Here is a 23,016-nt window from a genome sequence, read left to right as displayed (position 1 = left end):
GTGTTGGTCCAGACAGACTGTGACTCCAGGGTCATAGGCATTGTGCCAGGCATACAGAGTGTGAGTCAGGGAGGAGACATCACCATAGCACCAGGAGTCGGAACACACACACACACTCATTTATAAAACGGGCTAGATGAGTAGACACGTCTGCTTTTCTTTGCCAACCCGATAACTATGGCCGCCTCCCAAATGGCACCCCATTCCCTACATAGTGCACTACATTTGACCACAATGGGCTATTTACAGTATATAGCAGTGCACTATGTTCAACGTCTAGTTGTGATTTACATTTGGTTGAGTTGTCAACTAACGTGAATTCAACATGAAATCAAAACATTTCACCATGCCATTGGATTTAGGATAAATGTTGCGTAAAAAAATACGAAATGCCCTTCCGTTGATGACTTGCTAATCCAATCAGTTTTCCACTTTGATTCAGCGTTATCACATTGATTGTTTTGGTTGAAATGGTATGGAAACAATGTTGATTCAACCAGCTTTTGCCCATTTGGTGGTGTCAAGTGTAAATTAGATGGAGAGAACTTCAGGAAGAGGGGGAGAAGGGTGGGATAGACGAGGGGGAGGAGGGTGGGAGAGAGACATAGATAGAACGAGTAGAGAGAGAGGGAGAGAGAGAGAGAGAGAGAGAGAGAGAGAGAGAAGATGGAGATAGGAGTGTGTGTGTGTGAGAGTGAGTGCATCACTAATGTCATTTAAAAAGGTTACAGCATGGCACTCCTCTTTTCTAATGGGGCGCCGATGGTGCTTGAGAGGCAATTTCCGAAGAAGATGATGGGGCTACGAGAGAGTGCTGGGAGTTCTCAGTGTGTGTGTGTGTGTGTGTGTGTGTGTGTAACTTGGTGTGTGATAGAGAGAAAAAATGTGCGTAGAACTGCCAGCTTGCATCTGTCTGCATATTTTGAAGAATTATTGTAGCCTATCAATTCATTTATTTGAAAAATGCTGTACATAATATCATCTGGCTGTTCCAAACACCCATTCTCAGCATTTTGTCAAATATCACATTTTCAAATTGAGTCTGAATTCATCAAAACAAGTACTACTCTCATTACAGAAAGGAACGCTTAATAACCCAAATCAGCTTTTTTATTATCAAACTGTGACACGTGCATTTTCCTCTCAATAAATGACAAGTGAGGTAAATGTCGCCACCATGTGGCTGAAGAACACACAGTTCGAGATGGACTGTTCCATGAGTTCGAATGATTTGTTTGGAACCAATTTGTCCAATATAAACAGCAACATTCGCTCACATATTTTATTTGAAGAGAAACTGTGCCGTTATTTCTTTAAAGGGGCAAACTGTGATTGCTACATCCATTTTTGGACTTTTAAAATAAGAATATGCACCCATTGATTCTTGAAGAATATAACTTTATTAATAATGCCTCACGAGCTTAGTTCAATTTTCAAACCCCACCAGAACCAAAAATATAAGCTTGTTTTATTCCTTTATTTGTAAAAAAAATAAATATGCAATTGTTAACAAACACTGCAGCGTAGCCTAGTAGTTAGAGCATTGGACTAGTAACTGAGAGGTTGCAAGTTCAAATCCCCGAGCTGACAAGATAAAAATCTGTCGTTCTGCCCCTGCACAAGGCAGTTAAACCACTGTTCCTAGGCCATCATTGAAAATAAGAATTTGTTCTTAACTGACTTGCCTGGTTAAATAAAGGTAAATAAAACATGCTTATAACTATCAGTTTGAGCTCATGGAATTTGAGAGTGAGTTCATTTCTCCATCCCTCAACTACTAACCAAAATACTGTCTGGGAGTTCGCTTTGTTGTTGCTGGAACTGCAGATACACCTCTCTTTCAGGGAGAAATATGTTCATACAACACTAGGTGAAGCATTGCACCATACTGGATTGCTTTTCTCAGTGTCCTTACATTTCTTTTTGCTAAATTCTACTAGGAATCTCCATGAGTTAGAGTGGAATCATTCTAGAAATGATACCTTCAGGGCTTAATCATATAAACATGTAATTGTTGAGAAGAATACGTTTTCTTCCAACCAGAGCTTCCAACAGCGCGGTGAAAATAACGAGAGCTTGTCAACCTTGGTAAAGCAATAGGCATTTATTTTTCTGACAAATCTATACAAAATAGAGGATACATCCTAATATGAATACAACATTATGATGAGCACCGTCTTCATGGAGACTGCTTTGTAAGGGGTTCTCAGCGAGTCCTCAGAATGCCTGAGAACCACTAAGTTATGATGACTGCATAGTTCTGGTAGGAGTATATGACAGCCAGGGAACCCTAAAAAAAAAAGTTTGGATCACCACATTAACAGTTAGGATGTTGTTTCACACACACACACACACACACACACACACACACACACACACGCACGTCAGTCACTCTCTCAAGTTGAGTCAATTGTTGATCACTGACTGTACAGCCTGTGTGTTAACAATGCGTCTGTTATAGAATGTCACTTCATCTCTCTCTTTATGCTACAATCCAGCTAAAGTTAGATGTTTGCTACTCTTGCTCTTAACAGACAGTTTCAGGATGTTTGATGCTCTTGTTTGCATGACTGATATAACATACAGTATAACATAATCAAACACAACAAGAAACCTGTATACCTTTAAGACACGATACACTCTTGTTCCAGTGTTCTAACTAGACTGGAGAGAGAATGGAGGGAGTAAAGGTGAAAGAGAGAATGAACGAGGGATCTAGATAGAGTGGTGAATATGGAAGAGAGGAGGTACAGTACAGATGTTGACCTGAAAAAGACGGGGTTGAAGAGAGGAGGTACAGTACAGATGTTGACCTGGAAAAGACGGGGTTGAAGAGAGGAGGTACAGTACAGATGTTGACCTGGAAAAGACGGGGTTGAAGAGAGGAGGTACAGTACAGATGTTGACCTGAAAAAGACGGGGTTGAAGAGAAGAGGTACAGTACAGATGTTGACCTGGAAAAGACGGGGTTGAAGAGAGGAGGTACAGTACAGATGTTGACCTGGAAAAGACGGGGTTGAAGAGAGGAGGTACAGTACAGATGTTGACCTGGAAAAGACGGGGTTGAAGAGAAGCCTGGACTCCCAAATGAACATTGTTCCAAATCACTTTTGTTACAACAGATCGATAGTTGGATTTCAGGCTATTTAAGGAGAAGTATGAAAGGGGAAAGTGATGACAATGGGGATGAAGAGGAACATGAGGAAGAGGAGCAGGAAGAAGAGGGCAGCGTCTGTGTAAACGGATAGTAGAAAAACTGCCATGCTAAGTGAAAGAGTGAACCACACTGACCTAGCAGCAACATTTCGCTTCATAAATATAAAAATGATAGAAATACATCAACAAGTAAACAAACCACAAAAGTCCACTTCAATAGTGATAATGAATGACAGGTAGCCAGTCCACTTCAATAGTGATAATGAATGACAGGTAGCCAGTCCACTTCAATAGTGATAATGAATGACAGGTAGCCAGTCCGCTTCAGTAGTGATAATGAATGACAGGTAGCCAGTCCACTTCAGTAGTGATAATGAATGACAGGTAGCCAGTCCACTTCAATAGTGATAATGAATGACAGGTAGCCAGTCCACTTCAATAGTGATAATGAATGACAGGTAGCCAGTCCACTTCAATAGTGATAATGAATGACAGGTAGCCAGTCCACTTCAATAGTGATAATGAATGACAGGTAGCCAGTCCACTTCAGTAGTGATAATGAATGACAGGTAGCCAGTCCACTTCAGTAGTGATAATGAATGACAGGTAGCCAGTCCACTTCAATAGTGATAATGAATGACAGGTAGCCAGTCCACTTCAATAGTGATAATGAATGACAGGTAGCCAGTCCACTTCAGTAGTGATAATGAATGACAGGTAGCCAGTCCACTTCAGTAGTGATAATGAATGACAGGTAGCCAGTCCACTTCAATAGTGATAATGAATGACAGGTAGCCAGTCCACTTCAGTAGTGATAGTGAATGACAGGTAGCCAGTCCACTTCAGTAGTGATAATGAATGACAGGTAGCCAGTCCACTTCAGTAGTGATAATGAATGACAGGTAGCCAGTCCACTTCAGTAGTGATAATGAATGACAGGTAGCCAGTCCACTTCAGTAGTGATAATGAATGACAGGTAGCCAGTCCACTTCAGTAGTGATAATGAATGACAGGTAGCCAGTCCACTTCAATAGTGATAATGAATGACAGGTAGCCAGTCCACTTCAGTAGTGATAATGAATGACAGGTAGCCAGTCCACTTCAGTAGTGATAATGAATGACAGGTAGCCAGTCCACTTCAATAGTGATAATGAATGACAGGTAGCCAGTCCACTTCAGTAGTGATAATGAATGACAGGTAGCCAGTCCACTTCAATAGTGATAATGAATGACAGGTAGCCAGTCCGCTTCAGTAGTGATAATGAATGACAGGTAGCCAGTCCACTTCAGTAGTGATAATGAATGTATATTTAAAGAAATATATCAAATGTATATTCCAGAATGTAGGAAAGTTATTGGGTGTTAGTAACTGGGCTGTTGCATCGTGACGTCTTGAGGGTTGTTTGAGCTATTTATGTCTGTTTGGTAACATTTTATCCACCTGTATAATAACAGTAATTTAATCATATGTTGTTACAGTATATCCAGTTGAATGTTACTCTGTGTCAGATGAGGGAAAACAACATCACATTACTATAGTGTGAAGCTACAGCAGAGACTAGAATTTAACTAAACTAAATATCCCCCAAAACACAAAATACACAACATATACTTAATCATATATAAGCATATACGCCTCTGGTAGTTAAACTGAGCCATCACCATCATCTGCAAAAGTACATCCTCTTTCACCACATAAAAATATTAAAAAATCTTCTTAACCGTTCTTATTCCTTTGTCCTGGTTTTTTTTCCTGAGTTTTACAAACAGCTCCTTTGATTCCATCCTTCAGTCACTGAGGACTTACAGTACCAGTCAAAAGCTTGGACACACCTACTCATTCAAGGGTTTTTCTTTCTTTTTACTAGTTTCTACATTGTAGAATAACAGTGAAGACATCACAACTATGGAATAACATATGGAATCATGTAGTAACCAAAAAAAAGTGTTAAACAAATCAAAATATATTTATATATTTTGATACCTTTGCACACTTTTGAAATTCTCTCAACCAGCTTCGTGAGGTAGTCACCTGGAATGTATTTCAATTAACAGGTGTGCCTTCTTAAAAGTTAATTTCTGGAATTTCTTTCCTTCTAAATGCGTTTGAGGTGAATCAGTTGTGTTGTGACAAGGTAGGGGTGGTATACAGAAGATAGCCCTATTTGGTAAAAGACCAAGTCCATATTATAGCAAGAACAGCTCAAATAAGCAAAGAGAAACGACAGTCCATCATTACTTTAAGACATGAATGTCAGTCAATACGGAACATTTCGAGAACTTTGAAAGTTTCTTCAAGTACAGTTGCAAAAACCATCAAGTGCTGTGATGAAACTTGCTCTCATGAGGATCGCCACAGGAAAGGAAAACCAAGAGTTACCTCTGGTGCAGAGGATAAGTTCATTACCAGCTTCAGAAATTGCAGCCCAAATAAATGCTTCACAGAGTTCAAGTAACAGACACATCTCAACATCAACTGTTCAGAGGAGACTGCATGAATCAGGCCATCATGGTTGAATTGCTGCAAAGAAACCACTACTAAAGGACACCAATAAGAAGAGGAGAATTGCTTGGGTCAAGAAATATGAGAAATGGACATTAGACCGGTGGAAATCTGTCCTTTGGTCTGATTAGTCCAAATTTGAGATTATTGGTTCCAACTGCTGTGACTTCGTGAAACGCACACACTTAACCAGCATGGCTACCACAGCATTCTGTAGCGATACGCCATTGCTGATTTTCAACAGGACAATGACCCAACACACCTCCAGGCTGTGTAAGGCCTATTTGACTAAGAAGGAGATGGTTTGGGATGAGTTGGACCGCAGAGTGAAGGGAAAAGCAGCCAACAAGTGCTCAGCGTATGTGGGAACTCCTTCAAGATTGTTGGAAAAGCATTCCAGGTGAAGCTGGTTGAGAGAATGCCAAGCGTGTGCAAAGCTGTCATCAAGGTAAATGGTGGCTACTTTGAAGAATCTCAAATATAAAATATATTTTGATTTGTTTAAAACTTTTTTGATTACTACATGATTCCATATGGGTTATTTTATAGTTTTGATGTCTTCACTATTATTCTACAATGGAGAAAATAGTAAAAATAAAGAAAACCCCTTGAATGAGTAGGTGTGTCCAAACTTTTGACTGGTACTGTATATTGATCTCATCTTTCCACTGTGTTTTTTACATTTTTATCCACCGCGCCCCTCTTTCTGTGTCGTTCAACCACTGTTTAGTGTTCTCTGTCTGTACATTAAAGTAGAGTAGTAGAAGAAGAAAAGGAGGAGGCCCAAAAGGAGAAGTGGAGACAAAACAATAGAACTGTGACAAAGGGAAAGGTACTGTAATTGCTTCCACAGCTCTTAGTAGTCTTGGCTTTGGTGAGCTTGTATTTGTACACCACTGGGTCATCTTGGGAAAAAAATCAAAAGAGTAGGAGGCAAAAAACTACTTTTGATGAACAAGGTCGAGACAGACAGAGGGAAAGGACGCCATATCCGATCAAATCCATTTAGCCCGCAGAGGACTTACCATGGCCATGGCCTGGGTCGTCTCCATGGTGATGGAGACTAACCACAGATCTAGGATCAGATTCCCCTTACCCCCAACCCTAACCATACAAGGATGACAAGATATTTGACCATGTATTAATGGTTAGGGTAAACTTCTACCTACTTCAGGGTCGTATTCATTACTGCACACCGTAGCAAAATGTTTTGCAACGGAAAACGAAAACAAGCCTTTCTTATTGGACGAGCCCAGGTAGTCCCTCCCAGGTAAGGTTGTTTTGAGGTTGGATTTGGGTGATTTAGGTTCTAGGTTCCATGTTCTAGACCTGGGTGGAGAATGAGCGTCGGAGAGGGGACCGCCCCTCAGGGTGGGCGGGACAGGGGGCGTGGTGCTCGGAGATGGAGGGCAGGTCTAGACTTCGCTGGAGATGAAGCGCCGCGAGGGGAGGAGCACATCGGGAGGGGCGGGGCACAGGTATGGCTGATGGTCATGTGATCTCAGTGTACGGTAGTCTTGGAACCTGGGGGAGGGGAGAGAGAAGGAGAGAACAAGGTTAGGAGGCAAGAAGGATAGGAATGTGTTAAAGAATTAGAAGTACAGGGTCACAGAGGGAAATAATACAAATGGGACTGGAAGATTTAAAGAGGTATAGGTCTGTGTTGGGAGGGGATGGGACAAGGTTTAGACAGATCGGGTTTCATAAAGATGGAAAAGGGGAGGATATTATTATTGAACAGTATAATCTATTTAAACTTGATTTAACCAGGTTAATCATAAGGGATATGAGGGTTAACCAGGTTAATCATAAGGGATATGAGGGTTAACCAGGTTAATCATAAGGGATATGAGGGTTAACCATAAGGGATATGAGGGTTAACCAGGTTAATCATAAGTGATATGAGGGTTAACCAGGTTAATCATAAGGGATATGAGCGTTAACCAGGTTAATCATAAGGGATATGAGGGTTAACCAGGTTAATCATAAGTGATATGAGGGTTAACCAGGTTAATCATAAGGATATGAGGGTTAACCAGGTTAATCATAAGTGATATGAGGGTTAACCAGGTTAATCATAAGGATATGAGGGTTAACCAGGTTAATCATAAGTGATATGAGGGTTAACCATAAGGGATATGAGGGTTAACCAGGTTAATCATAAGGATATGAGGGTTAACCAGGTTAATCATAAGTGATATGAGGGTTAACCAGGTTAATCATAAGTGATATGAGGGTTAACCATAAGGGATATGAGGGTTAACCAGGTTAATCATAAGGATATGAGGGTTAACCAGGTTAATCATAAGTGATATGAGGGTTAACCAGGTTAATCATAAGTGATATGAGGGTTAACCATAAGGGATATGAGGGTTAACCAGGTTAATCATAAGGATATGAGGGTTAACCAGGTTAATCATAAGTGATATGAGGGTTAACCAGGTTAATCATAAGTGATATGAGGGTTAACCATAAGGGATATGAGGGTTAACCAGGTTAATCATAAGGATATGAGGGTTAACCAGGTTAATCATAAGGATATGAGGGTTAACCAGGTTAATCATAAGTGATATGAGGGTTAACCAGGTTAATCATAAGTGATATGAGGGTTAACCATAAGGGATATGAGGGTTAACCAGGTTAATCATAAGGATATGAGGGTTAACCAGGTTAATCATAAGGATATGAGGGTTAACCAGGTTAATCATAAGTGATATGAGGGTTAACCAAGCGAGAGAACACATGTAGCAACCAAACCAATATACTAAAGAGACCCATAAAAAAATACCCTTCTTGTAAGAATGAATATGAACGAATGAATTCACTGAATTCACATTCATATTTGAATTCATATTTACAAGAGATTTGAGGACGGCTCATTTTATGAGAACACTATCCCCTGTGACCCCCCAGCCCTTACCTGAGGGCAACTTAACTTTTCAAGTGGACTCTCCACGCGAGGTAGGGTGGACAGCGGCATGCCGTGGGGGGGCTGAGGGCGCTGGGGGGGCAGCGGGGGCAGGGCTGACGCCGTCTGCTGGAAGTTGTTGATCACACATGTCACCTGGTAGAGAGAGGAGGAGATTGAAAGAGGGATGGAAAGAGAGACAGAGAGAGAGAATGAGAGTGATAGATGGAGAGAGAAGGGGTAGGGAGAGAAGGAAAGAGAGAGTAGGAGAGAGAGAGAGAGAGAGTCTGTAAAAATGTGCTGCCGAAGACAAGTTATTTAAAGTGATGTAAATTGAAACATTGCGGCTCTAACTTGAAACTGAATGGGTAATGCACAAAATCCCAATGCCCCATCCTCCACTTCCACCCTCCTACTTGCACCCCCATCCTCACCATTACCCCTACCCCATCTCCCCATCTAGCCCTCATCCCCACCCCTACACCCACCATTACCCCCATCTCCCCATCTAGCCCTCATCCCCACCCCTACACACACCATTACCCCCATCTCCCCATCTAGCCTTCATCCCCACCCCTACACCCACCATTACCCCCATCTCCCCATTTAGCCCTCATCCCCACCTCTACTCCCCCAGTCCCCTCACTAGGAAGACAGCGATGGCCCCTCCAGTCAGGTATCCAACCAGGACATTACCCACCCCTACCCTCCACCCCTACCCGCCACCCCTACCCACCACCCGTACCCGCCACCCCTACCCACCACCCCTACCCGCCACCCCTACCCACCACCCCTACCCTCCACCCCTACCCGCCACCCCTACCCACCACCCCTACCCGCCACCCCTACCCACCACCCCTACCCTCCACCCCTACCCACCACCCCTACCCTCCACACCTACCCACCACCCCTACCCACCACTCCTACCCGCCACCCCCTACCCTCCACCCCTACCCACCACCCCTACCCACCACCCCTACCCACCACCCCTACCCTCCACCCCTACCCGCCACCCCTACCCACCACCCGTACCCGCCACCCCTACCCACCACCCCTACCCACCACTCCTACCCGCCACCCCCTACCCTCCACCCCTACCCACCACCCCTACCCACCACCCCTACCCACCACCCCTACCCTCCACTCCCTACCCTCCACCCCTACCCTCCACCCCTACCCTCCACACCTAACCGTCCACCCCTACCCACCACCACTACCGTCCACCCCTACCCACCACCCCTACCCTCCACCCCTACCCTCCACACCTACCCTCCACCCCTATCCACCACACCTACCCTCCACCCCTACCCTCCACCTCTACACGCCACCCCTACCCGCCATCCCTACCCGCCACCCCTACCCTCCATCCCTACCCTCCACCCCTACCCACCACACCTACCCTCCATCCCTACCCTCCCTCCCTACCCACCCGCCTACCCTCCACACCTACCCTCCACACCTACCCTCCACCCCTACACTCCCTCCCCTACCCGCCCTCCTACCCTCCACCCCTACCCTCCATCCCCTACCGACCACACCTACCCTCCACCCCTACCCACCACACCTACCCTCCACCCCTACCCACCACCACCACCCTCCACCCCTACCCACCACCCCTACCCACCACCCCTACCCACCACCCCTACCCTACCCTCCACCCCTACCCTCCACCCCTACCCTCCACCCCTACCCTCCACCACTACCCTCCACCCCTACCCTCCACCCCTACCCACCACACCTACCCTCCACCCCTACCCTCCAACCCTACCCGTCACACCTACCCCCCACACCTACCCTCCACACCTACCCACCACCCCACCCCCACTTCTACCACCTCCCCATCCCCTACTCCCCAGTCCCCTCACCAGGAAGGCAGCGATGGCCCCTCCGGTCAGGTATCCAGCCAGGATGTCACCCCAATGGTTCCTGTACTCCGTGACCCTCACCACCCCCACCAGCACAGCCAGGGACAGGAGGGTCAGACACAGGGTGGGCTTGGTCAGCCGGGTGCCCTTTGTACGGAACACCAGCGTCACGTACATCTGAAACACACACAGAAAGGAATAGTTCATTTAAAAGCTACTCTGCAGACACACACACAGAGGTGGAGGTTAAGATGCAAGCAGAGCTATAAAGTCTAGATATACAGTACCTCCACAGAAGCGAACACAGAGCTATAAAGTCTAGATATACAGTACCTCCACAGAAGCACACACAGAGCTACACATTCTAGATATACAGTAACTCCACAGAAGCACAGACAGAGCTATACATTGTAGATATACCCTCTACCTCCACATAAGCACATAGAAATGTACGGAAACATACATTCACACTTCAAAACACTGATATCAGAAAACATATCTTTATTCTTCCCGGTGTCACAATTTATTCCTTCCCCTCTAACATCCCCCTAGTTCCTACCACTGTGTAGACAGCAGAGTAGATGCTGAGGGCCGCGTCCTTGGAGGGGAAGGACTTGCGTGCGGACGCCACCAGGTAGGGGTTCCCGGTGCAGGCGCGGCGCTCTGTGATGTACTGCATGGGGGACTGGCAGCCCAAGACTGTGTAGTTGGGGCGGCAGGCAGACAGGAAGTGAGGGGTCTGGTTTCCTGTCACCACCTGGCCCGCGTTGGCGAAGATAGTGGTGGCGAAGAGGCCAAAGGAGTAGACGCCTGAGGGGGTGGAGGAGGAGAAGGGGGGTGGAGGAGGTGGAGGGTGAGGGGAGAGGATGTGGGAGGAGAGAGAGAGGGATATGAAGAGAGGGAGAATAGAAGGAATAGACAGACAGACAGAGAGAGAGAAAGCCCTTCATTCTATGCTGAATGACAGTAGTGAGGCAGCATGCCCAATATATTGTACAATATATTAGGACCAATATACACCAGGTTCAATATGGTGTAATGTACAGTGGGACCTATCGGCGAGGCTCACCCAGGAAGCGTACTATCCTGCGGAGGAGGGGATTGAAGTAACAGCAGTCAGCCGTCACAATGGTCTTCTCCTGAGCCCCCTCCGCTTTCACAAAGAACGTCGTCACCTCTCCAATCAGAATCTACAGACAGACGGACAGATGGACGGATGGACAGACAGACAGAGAGAAAGGCAGAGAGGTTAGTATAAAACACTGAAAGAGCTACGAGCAAATCCAAACCCACTATGTAGGAACGGTCTCCTGTATTTGTTCACAGTATACTCAGTTCTTGTATATGGCATTATTTATGGCTAGTTTATTAACAGTACAACAAATGGAAATATTCCATTCTGTTACAACTTTCCTCTGGAGAAGTAACCTGCCGACTGTGCATTACATTTTTATGGTTGGGCAGGACCCTGGTTTAGGGCAGGACCCTGGTTTAGTGTGGAGAGGAGGTGGGTACTGGTTTAGTGTGGAGAGGAGGTGGGTACTGGTTTAGTGTGGAGAGGAGGTGGGTACTGGTTTAGTGTGGAGAGGAGGTGGGTACTGGTTTAGTGTGGAGAGGAGGTGGGTACTGGTTTAGTGTGGATAGGAGGTGAGTACTGGTTTAGTGTGGAGAGGAGGTGGGTACTGGTTTAGTGTGGAGAGGAGGTGGGTACTGGTTTAGTGTGGAGAGGAGGTGGGTACTGGTTTAGCGTGGAGAGGAGGTGGGTACTGGTTTAGTCGTGGAGAGGAGGTGGGTACTGGTTTAGCGTGGAGAGGAGGTGGGTACTGGTTTAGTGTGGAGAGGAGGTGGGTACTGGTTTAGTGTGGAGAGGAGTTGGGTACTGGTTTAGTGTGGAGAAGAGGAGGGTACTGGTATAGTGGGGAGAGGTGGGTACTGGTATAGTGGGGAGAGGTGGGTACTGGCATAGCAGGGAGAGGTGGGTACTGGTATAGTGGGGAGAGGTGGGTACTGGCATAGCGGGGAGAGGTGGGTACTGGTATAGTGGGGAGAGGTGGATACTGGTATAGTGGGGAGAGCTGGGTACTGGTATAGTGGGGAGAGGTGGGTACTGGTATAGTGGGGAGAGGTGGGTACTGGCATAGCGGGTAGAGGTGGGTACTGGTATAGTGGGGAGAGGTGGGTACTGGCATAGCGGGTAGAGGTGGGTACTGGTATAGTGGGGAGAGGTGGGTACTGGTATAGTGGGTAGAGGTGGGTACTGGTATAGTGGGGAGAGGTGGATACTGGTATAGTGGGGAGAGGTGGGTACTGGCATAGCGGGGAGAGGTGGGTACTGGTATAGTGGGTAGAGGTGGGTACTGGTATAGCGGGGAGAGGTGGGTACTGGTATAGCGGGTAGAGGTGGGTACTGGTATAGCGGGTAGAGGTGGGTACTGGTATAGCGGGTAGAGGTGGGTACTGGTATAGCGGGTAGAGGTGGGTACTGGTATAGTGGGGAGAGGCGGGTACTGGTATAGTGGGGAGAGGTGGGTACTGGTATAGTGGGGAGAGGTGGGTACTGGTATAGTGGGTAGAGCACTGGTATACTGGTATATTTATCTCTCTTAGACAAAGATGTAGATGATGCAGTTATGTGAAATACTGATTCTGCGTTTCTGATATAGAACTACTACATAGAGACATAACTGCTGTACAGAGATATAACTACTGCATGGAGAAATAACTACTGCATAGAGATACACTTTAACTACTGTATAGAGATATACCTACTGTATAGAGATATAGCAACTGCATAGAGATATAACTACTGTTAGAGATATAACTACTGCATAGAGATACACTAACTACTGTATAGAGATATAGCTACTGCATAGAGATATAGCTACTGTATAGAGATATAGCTACTGCATAGAGATATAGCTACTGCATAGAGATATAGCTACTGTATAGAGATATAACTACTGCATAGAGATATAACTACTGCATAGAGATACACTTTAACTACTGTATAGAGATATACCTACTGAATAGAGATATAGCAACTGCATAGAGATATAACTACTGTTAGAGATATTACTACTGCATAGAGTTACACTTTAACTACTGTTAGAGATAAAACTACTGCATAGAGATATAACTACTGCATAGAGATATAACTACTGTTAGAGATATAACTACTGTTAAGAGATAAAACTACTGCATAGAGATACACTTTAACTACTGTATAGAGATAAAACTACTGCATAGAGATACACTTTAACTACTGTATAGAGATATAACTACTGCATAGAGATATAACTACTGCATAGAGATATAACTACTGTTAGAGATAAAACTACTGCATAGAGATATAACTACTGCATAGAGATACACTTGAACTACTCTCTATACAGTAGTTAAAGTGTATCTCTACACTTTAACTACTGTATAGAGATACAACTTCTGCATAGAGATATAACTACTGTATAGAGATATAACTACTGCATAGAGATATAACTACTGCATAGAGATATAACTACTGCATAGAGATACACTTGAACTACTGTATAGAGATATACCTACTGAATAGAGATATAGCAACTGCATAGAGATATAACTACTGTTAGAGATATAACTACTGCATATAGATACACTTTAACTACTGTATAGAGATATAACTGCTGTATAGAGATATAACTACGGAATATAGATATAGCAACTGCATAGAGATATAACTACTGTTAGAGATATAACTACTGCATAGAGATACACTTTAACTACTGTATAGAGATATAACTACTGCATAGAGATATAACTACTGTTAGAGATATAACTACTGTTAGAGATATAACTACTGCATAGAGATACACTTTAACAACTGTATAAAGATATAACTACTGCATAGAGATATAACTACTGCATAGAGATATAACTACTGTTAGAGATAAAACTACTGCATAGAGATACACTTTAACTACTGTATAGAGATATAACTACGGAATATCGATATAACTACTGCATAGAGATATAACTACTGTATAGAGATATAACTACGGAATATAGATATAACTACTGCATAGAGATAGAACTACTGTATAGAGATATAACTACTGAATAGAGATATAGCAACTGCATAGAGCTATAACTACTGTTAGAGATATAACTACTGCATAGAGATACACTTTAACTACTGTATAGAGATATAACTACTGCATAGAGATATAACTACTGTTAGAGATACACTACTGTTAGAGATATAACTACTGTTAGAGATATAACTACTGTATAGAGATATAACTACTGCATAGAGATATAACTACTGTTAGATATATAACTACTGTTAGAGATAAAACTACTGCATAGAGATACACTTTAACTACTGTATAGAGATATAACTACGGAATATAGATAACTACTGCATAGAGATATAACTACTGTATAGAGATGTAACTACTGCATAGAGATATCTAGTTCTATTGATAGTTATTTTTACATTGGTACTGCTGCTTAACCCAGCGGACAAGATTTACCACGTAACGTGGTTGTAAACTGTTTTTCTGGCTGAGAAGACGTTATTAGCTAACCAGATTACAACCACATATACATTTTTTTACTGGTTGCAACAACAAAAAGGGTGTAAATAACATCCTTTTATAACCAGTAAACAACCTGACCAGAAAGTCAGAAAAACGTCTGGAAAACGTTGTCACAGTACATCATTTACATTTACATTTAAGTCATTTAGCAGACGCTCTTTTCCAGAGCGATTTACAAATTGGTGCATTCACCTTATGATATCCAGTGGAACAACCACTTTACAATAGTGCATCTAAGTCTTTTAAGGGGGGGGGGGGGTTAGAAGGATTACTTTATCCTATCCTAGGTATTCCTTAAAGAGGTGGGGTTTCAGGTGTCTCCGGAAGGTGGTGATGGACTCCGCTGTCCTGGCGTCGTGAGAGAGCTTGTTCCACCATTGGGGTGCCAGAGCAGCGAACAGTTTTGACTGGGCTGAGCGGGAACTGTGCTTCCTCAGAGGTAGGGAGGCGAGCAGGCCAGAGGTGGATGAACGCAGTGCCCTTGTTTGGGTTAAGGGCCTGATCAGAGCCTGAAGGTACGGAGGTGCCGTTCCCTTCACAGCTCCGTAGGCAAGCACCATGGTCTTGTAGCGGATGCGAGCTTAAACTGGAAGCCAGTGGAGAGAGCGGAGGAGCGGGGTGACGTGAGAGAACTTGGGAAGGTTGAACACCAGACGGGCTGCGGCGTTCTGGATGAGTTGTAGGGCTTTAATGGCACAGGCAGGAAGCTCAGCCAACAGCGAGTTGCAGTAATCCAGACGGGAGATGACAAGTGCCTGGATTAGGACCTGCGCCGCTTCCTGTGTGAGGCAGGGTCGTACTCTGCGAATGTTGTAGAGCATGAACCGACAGGATCGGGTCACCGCCTTGATGTTAGTGGAGAACGACAGGGTGTTGTCCAGGGTCACGCCAAGGTTCTTAGCACTCTGGGAGGAGGACACAATGTTGTCAACCGTGATGGCGAGATCATGGAACGGGCAGTCCTTCCCCGGGAGGAAGAGCAGCTCCGTCTTGCCGAGGTTCAGCTTGAGGTGGTGATCCGTCATCCACACTGATATGTCTGCCAGACATGCAGAGATGCGATTCGCCACCTGGTTATCAGAAGGGGGAAAGGAGAAGATTAATTGTGTGTCGTCTGCATAGCAATGATAGGAGAGACCATGTGAGGATATGACAGAGCCAAGTGACTTGGTGTATAGCGAGAATAGGAGAGGGCCTAGAACAGAGCCCTGGGGGACACCAGTGGTGAGAGCACGTGGTGCGGAGACAGATTCTCGAAACGCCACCTGGTAGGAGCGATCTGTCAGGTAGGACGCAATCCAAGCGTGGGCCGCGCCGGAGATGCCCAACTCGGAGAGGGTGGAGAGGAGGATCTGATGGTTCACAGTATCAAAGGCAGCCGATAGGTCTAGAAGGATGAGAGCAGAGGAGAGAGAGTTAGCTTTAGCAGTGCGGAGCGCCTCCGTGACACAGAGAAGAGCAGTCTCAGTTGAATGACCAGTCTTGAAACCTGACTGATTTGGATCAAGAAGGTCATTCTGAGAGAGATAGCTGGAGAGCTGGCCAAGGACGGCACATTCAAGAGTTTTGGAGAGAAAAGAAAGAAGGGATACTGGTCTGTAGTTGTTGACATCGGAGTGATCGAGTGTAGGTTTTTTCAGAAGGGGTGCAACTCTCGCTCTCTTGAAGACGGAAGGGACGTAGCCAGCGGTCAAGGATGAGTTGATGAGCGAGGTGAGGTAAGGGAGAAGGTCTCCGGAAATGGTCTGGAGAAGAGAGGAGGGGATAGGGTCAAGCGGGCAGGTTGTTGGGTGGCCGAGGATCCCAGTGCCACCACCCCGCTGACCAGAAGCTCTCGGGGTGTGCGAGAACACATGGGCAGACGAGGAGAGAGCAGTAGGAGTAGCAGTGTTATCTGTGGTAATCCATGTTTCCGTCAGCGCCAAGAAGTCGAGGAACTGGAGGGTAGCATAGGCTGAGATGAACTCTGCCTTGTTGGCCGCAGACTGGCAGTTCCAGAGGCTGCCGGAGACCTGGAACTCCACGTGGGTCGTGCGCGCTGGGACCACCAGGTTAGAGTGGCAGCGGCCACGCGGTGTGAATAGTTTGTATGGCCTGTGCAGAGGGGGAGAACAGGGATAGACAGACACAAGTTGTAATCTGCCCGGATACTTGGTTTTCTTCCCTTGACATGCGCGCTTGTGTAAGCATAAACGCACATGCACAACGGAACATCCAATTAGGATTTATGCTAGGACCACTTAAGGGCCCAAGCAATATACCAGCCTTAGTAAAGTTGAACATTTACTTCTAGGCCTTTGACTCTACAGCACTCACCAGTTTTCTTCCCAGAAGTCCGTAGGTCATACCTGTAGACTGCCCAAAACTAGTGCATTACAGCTGTAGACTTATCATATAGTTATCAACTTAGGATAGCGCCTAAGCAACACACCAAGTAGGAAAACCCTAGATATGGCATTAGAGACAATGCCATGATAATCATTTTGCCAGAACATTGGACGTATATAGAATACAGTCCAATTAGATGATTTTTTTTGTGTGAACTATATTTTGTATATTTTTGTTTTGTTTATGCTTTCATTCCTTTTCGGTTCAGTTCCTTTGACACTTAGGAAGTGATAGAGCCATAAACAAAGTCCCCATACAACCATCACTTAGTGCCACAACGCCGCTCATTGGGGAATGAATGTAATTATATATATTTCATGAGTGTGTGTGCGTTGTTAACATCTGCCTAAGTTACTGCCCAGATCTTCCAGTCTGGACGACGGGTCCGGAACGGCGACCCCAAATCCGGACACCCACAGCCTATCCTTGTGGCGGCATGCCCGCTGTCAGAGAGACTACCAAGGTAAACCACCAGAGGGGGGGACCGCAACGGCGATCACCAACCAGGACATCCCCTGGCCCTTCCTGGGGTACTTTACAGCTTCCAGGGAACCTACCAAGGTACACCAATTGAGGAGACCGCAACGGCGATCACCAACCGGACATCAACTGCCCATCCTTGTGGTGGACGGCTCCGCTTTCAGAGAGCCTACCAAGTTCAACCACCAGAGAGGACTGCAACGATGATCTACCAATGGGACATCACGTGGTCATGATTTTATGTTGATTTGTAACTTGCAGGATAAACAAGATCCAAACCACCGGGGGGGTATGTCATGACGTTGGCCTCTTTGGGTACAGGAAGGACAGTTGACCCCCTCCCCTTCGTACCATCACCCAACCTACCTTCCCCCCAACCCAGGGTTGTAAAAAACCCTCTGAGGAGAATCTCCTACCCCACGTTTCATAGACAGACAAAGGAAATTCTTCCAACTCATAGAATTGGAGAACCGAGCGATATGTGTGTGCTGGAGAAGGTATGGAAGATTGTTGAAGAATCCAGCTACGAACTCATCCGCTTGGTACAATTTTGTGATACTCAGAAGAGACAATATAGCCATATTACCATAAAACTGTTTATATAATAGACTCAGTTTAAGACTTGCCTCATATGGGTGTATGGAATGTATTGATAAGGATAAAGCTTTTGTAAGACATTGAGATGCTATGTACTGATGTAATGTGATAGAATTGTATTTCTGTAACCAAATCTAACTCAGTCATAGGCACGCCCCAGGGACATATACAGGACCAGGCGTCATTTGACCAGCCTGTTCGATGGGCACTATAAAACACTCCCTGATTTACATTTCTCTAGACCAGGCCTACACTCTATGGCCAGAGGTTTGACCATCCAAGTACTCTACTGAAAGTGAACCATACCACGTGGTTAACTTTTAGACTATTGATACCGACAGAATAAGAACAAGTCTTTGATATTAATTATTAGTCTGCAGCTAAGTAAATTATATAATCGAACGCGAAGACCAACGAAACAACCATTCGATGACGACATTAATGAATGTCGCTCTGAAAGATCCATTCTAACCGAGAGAGAGAGAGAACGCGGACAAAACTCCCCAACAGAACTACTCTCCAACAAGAATCAGAACGACACACTGAGCGTAAATATATATATTGATTGCAATTGTTCTCGAATGAGTGAGCCTTCAATTGTCAATTGTTAATGAACTCTGTGTAAACTTCTCAGCTGACCATTTATGACCCATTGTTCAACAGGCCGACCAGCCTGTTTAGCCCACAAGGGCACATTCCGATACCAATCCTTTGTTGACGATAATTACTGTTTGTATGTTTTTCTGTTAATTACTTAGTGTAGTAAATAAATGATTTTAAGACAATTGATGTATGGATGATTTTAGTAAAGACGGGGTTCGTGCAGATACAACAATTTACGACGTTTTGGAATGAGACTGGACTAGAGGTAAATCCACCATTTAAACTTAGAAGATAATCGACCTATACTATAATAGAATATAATATTATAGTACAGGAAAGTTATATTAGGAAAATTATAGCTTTGTAATCTGAATATTCTCCTTGGTGCCCCGACCTCCTAGTTAATTACAATTAAACGATTAATCAGTTTAATCGCGTGATAATAATTACAGGGAGCTAATTGATAAACATATCTTCCGTTTAATGGTACCCCCAAAGACACGACACTAGCTAACATAACACTAATCAAGACGTTCCTTTGTAATGTATTTAGTTTCTACAATGCTGCTCGTCGGTAATAGTTGGCTAGGTTTGGAAATGGCGTCGCGGGGGATGAAAATAGCTGGCCAGCTAACCTCGATAATTACTCTAAACTACACAATTATCAAGCTATGACAAACTATGACAAAGACAACTTATTGACTAAAATGACTAAAATGATACAGTACTGTTGGCTGGTAAAGTAGGCTAGCTAGCAGTGGCTGCGTTGTTGACTTTCTTTGAAAGTGTAGCTGGCTAGGTAACCTCGATAGTTTCAGTACTACAACTTATCATGATACAAAGGCAACTATGTAGCTAGCTAACACTAGCTAACCTGGCTAGCTAACCTCGATAATTACTCTAAACTACACAATTATCTTAGATACAAAGACAGCAAAGACAACTATGTAGCTAGCTAACACTACACTAATGAAATCGTTCCGTTGTAATGTATTAGTTTCTACAGTGCTGCTAGTCGGTAGAAGTTGGCTAGCTAGCTGCATCCAGTTTTGCCCCACTGGCATTTACAACAGCCATGGTTCAGCAGGGTTATGCCTTCCCAATAGTACCCATGTATAGTAACGACCAAAAGTAGTCTTAAACGGGTCTGTGTCCCAAATGACACCCTATTCCCTGCATAGTGCACTACTTTTGACCAGGGTCATGGGGTTCTGGTCAAAAGTAGTGCACTATATAGGATAATAGCGTGCCATGTGGGATGCAAACGATGCCATTCGTATGCATGGTCTCTGTCCCTACGGGTGCAGAGCTCAGAAGATGACTCAACCACATCACAGGCTAACAGTAATACTGTCTCCTGTCATTCCCCTTCACTCTACACAGGCCTGAGGGCCCCAGTGAGGGCTCAGATGTTAGCATACACCCCTTAGAAAAAAGGGTTCCAAAAGGGTTCTTCGGCTATCCCCATAGGATCATATTTTTGGGTTCCAGGCAGAACGCCTTTCCACAGAGGGTTCTACATGGAACCAAAATAATTCTACCTGGAACCAAAAAGGGTTCTACTGTTGGGACAGCCGCAGAAACACTTTTGGAACCATTTCTTCTAAGATTGAAAGTACGTACGTACGTACGTACGTGCGTGTGCGTGTGTGTGTCTCTGTTTACCGCTCCATAGCCCGAGGAGGACCAGGTAGTGGCAGAGATCTGGGCCTGGGTCTTCTAATCATGTCAGAGTGTGAGAGTCACGCTTAGCTGTCGTGAATAACAGAGGAGAAGTGAGAGGAGGAGAGGAGACGGGAGGAGACAAGAGGAGAGGAGGAGGAGAGGTGTAGGGCTTTGTAGGATCCTTGATCCTTCCCTTGTGATGTCAGACTATCTGAAGTAATGTGAAAGTTGTGCAAGAGCAAGAACAATGTTTTTCAGACAGAAGGAACAGTATCTAACATCAACTTTGTTGCTCGCTTTGAGGACAATACAGTGCCACTGACACGGCCCGCTACCAAAACCTGCGTTAAACAGCCATCACTAACATTGAGTGGATGTTGCCAACATACTGACTCAACTCAAGCCACTTTAATAATGGGAAAATTGATGTAATCAATTAATCACTAGCCACTTTATATTATATAATGTTTACATAACCTACATTACTCATCTCATATGTATATACTGTACTCTATACCATCCACTGCATCTTGCCATCTTGATGTAATGTATCACTAGCCACTTTATATTATATAATGTTTACATAACCTACATTACTCATCTCATATGTATATACTGTACTCTATACCATCTACTGCATCTTGATGTAATTAAATGTATCACTAGCCACTTTAAACAATGCCACTTTATATAATGTTTTCATAACCTACATTACTCATCTCATATGTATATACTGTACTCTATACTAGGGCTGGGCGATATGGACCAAAAGTCATATCCCGATATATTTAGGCTGAATATCGATATAAGATATATATCCCGATATTTTTTCCGCAAAGTGAGAGCAAATGTTCAGTCAAAGCCAGATATGACATGTCTCAAGTAGTTTTATTGAAACCGGCTATTTCAGTGAACAGTTGAAAAATCAAATGAATAAATAATAAAACAGGGCTCTTCACCTGGTTCAGATTAAATGCTCAGCTGTTCAAATAACAATAACATGTAAACATAAACACTGTATAACAGGAGTACCTTTTTTTTTTAAATCAAAGCTCCATAAGGTGCACATTTAAATAAATAAAAATATCTTAAACAAAAATAGCCTATATAATAAAATAGGCCTATCTTTTTCTGAAATAAATATTATATATATTTATGAGAAAAGACACCTTTTTTTTTGTTTGACAACTTTAAATGGCTTATTAAAATCAAATTACAGATTTCTTCTCCTTTCTAACAAATCCACAGATGCAAATAACGAACATTACAAAATAATAAAATATGACAAACCCTAGTAAGGGCAGCAATTATATATAAATAAAGAACAAAATAAAGTGCTCAGTTTGAGAAAATGTTTTTTAAACATCAGCCTGAGATTACCATTTGCTTTTTGTTAACTCAATTTGTTATCTGAACAGCCTCAACCAGTTGCACAAGAAACAGACTATCAACTCAATAAACATTTTCCCCCTCTTTTTTTACTTTGATAAACAGTAATGCTGTCTTGAGGTAGACATTAGGCACACTGCGGGAAAATGAAGTTTGCAGTGAGCTTTGTTTCGGGGCTGGAGCGTTTTCGGGTTGTCGACGGCTTGCGGCTGGGGCTTCTGCAGCGCGCAGTTTCACACACTCTTCGTATTGCAGTTTGTGCCACTGTTTTAGGTGGTGAAAAAGATTTGTAGTGCTTCCACCCCTGGCTGTAACTTTTTTATGGCACTGCCTACATATAACGTGATTTTGTTGCTCATCTGATACTTTGAATCCGAACCATCTCCAAATTACTGAGCCAATGCTTTTTCTTTTACTAACCAATTCCTCCTCAAACCGCGGTGCAGACGCTGTTGCTTCCTCCATGTTTGTTGAAGTGTCTGTTCCTGCCCCTCCCCCCTCTGTGCATGAAAGAGGAGGGGCGGGGCGCGGGGAGCAGCGCAGAGAGCTCCGGGTCTGCAGCTTGCTTGGAGCAAGGATCAAAGCGCAAATTTGAACTATATCGATATATGCGAAATGGTCTAATTTCATATCACATTTAAAATATATCGATATATTTTCTATATCGATATATCGCCCAGCCCTACTCTATACCATCTACTGCATCTTGCTATCCTGTTGTTACGTATCACTAGCCACTTTAAACAATCCCTCTTTATATGTTTTCATACCCTACATTACTCATCTCATATATATATATATATATATATATATATATATATATATATATATATATATATATATATATATATATATATATATACACTGTACCCTATACCATCTACTGCA

At 43.9% G+C, this 23,016-nt stretch overlaps 1 protein-coding gene across 1 annotated transcript in view; it reads right to left on the bottom strand.

Moving 5' to 3' along the window:
- Positions 1–2,089: 2,089 nt before the first annotated feature.
- Positions 2,090–23,016, bottom strand: part of LOC106589633 (phospholipid phosphatase-related protein type 5) — a 33,618-nt gene continuing 12,691 nt past the window's right edge. Inside the window, exons 2-6 of the mRNA XM_045707729.2 lie at positions 11,502–11,622; positions 10,992–11,242; positions 10,433–10,609; positions 8,596–8,723; positions 2,090–7,183 (exon numbers count right to left, since the gene is read on the bottom strand). Of these exons, the coding sequence (XP_045563685.2) occupies positions 7,075–7,183; positions 8,596–8,723; positions 10,433–10,609; positions 10,992–11,242; positions 11,502–11,622 (786 nt within the window). The 3' untranslated portion in view covers positions 2,090–7,074. The remainder of the gene's footprint in view (positions 7,184–8,595; positions 8,724–10,432; positions 10,610–10,991; positions 11,243–11,501; positions 11,623–23,016) is intronic.

This window comes from Salmo salar, chromosome 02 (assembly GCF_965601325.2).
Source record: "Salmo salar chromosome 02, fSalSal1, whole genome shotgun sequence".
NCBI classification, from domain to species: Eukaryota; Metazoa; Chordata; class Actinopteri; order Salmoniformes; family Salmonidae; genus Salmo; species Salmo salar.
Note: the sequence above shows the minus strand (reverse complement) of the source record. Positions and strands in the feature narration are given on the sequence as shown.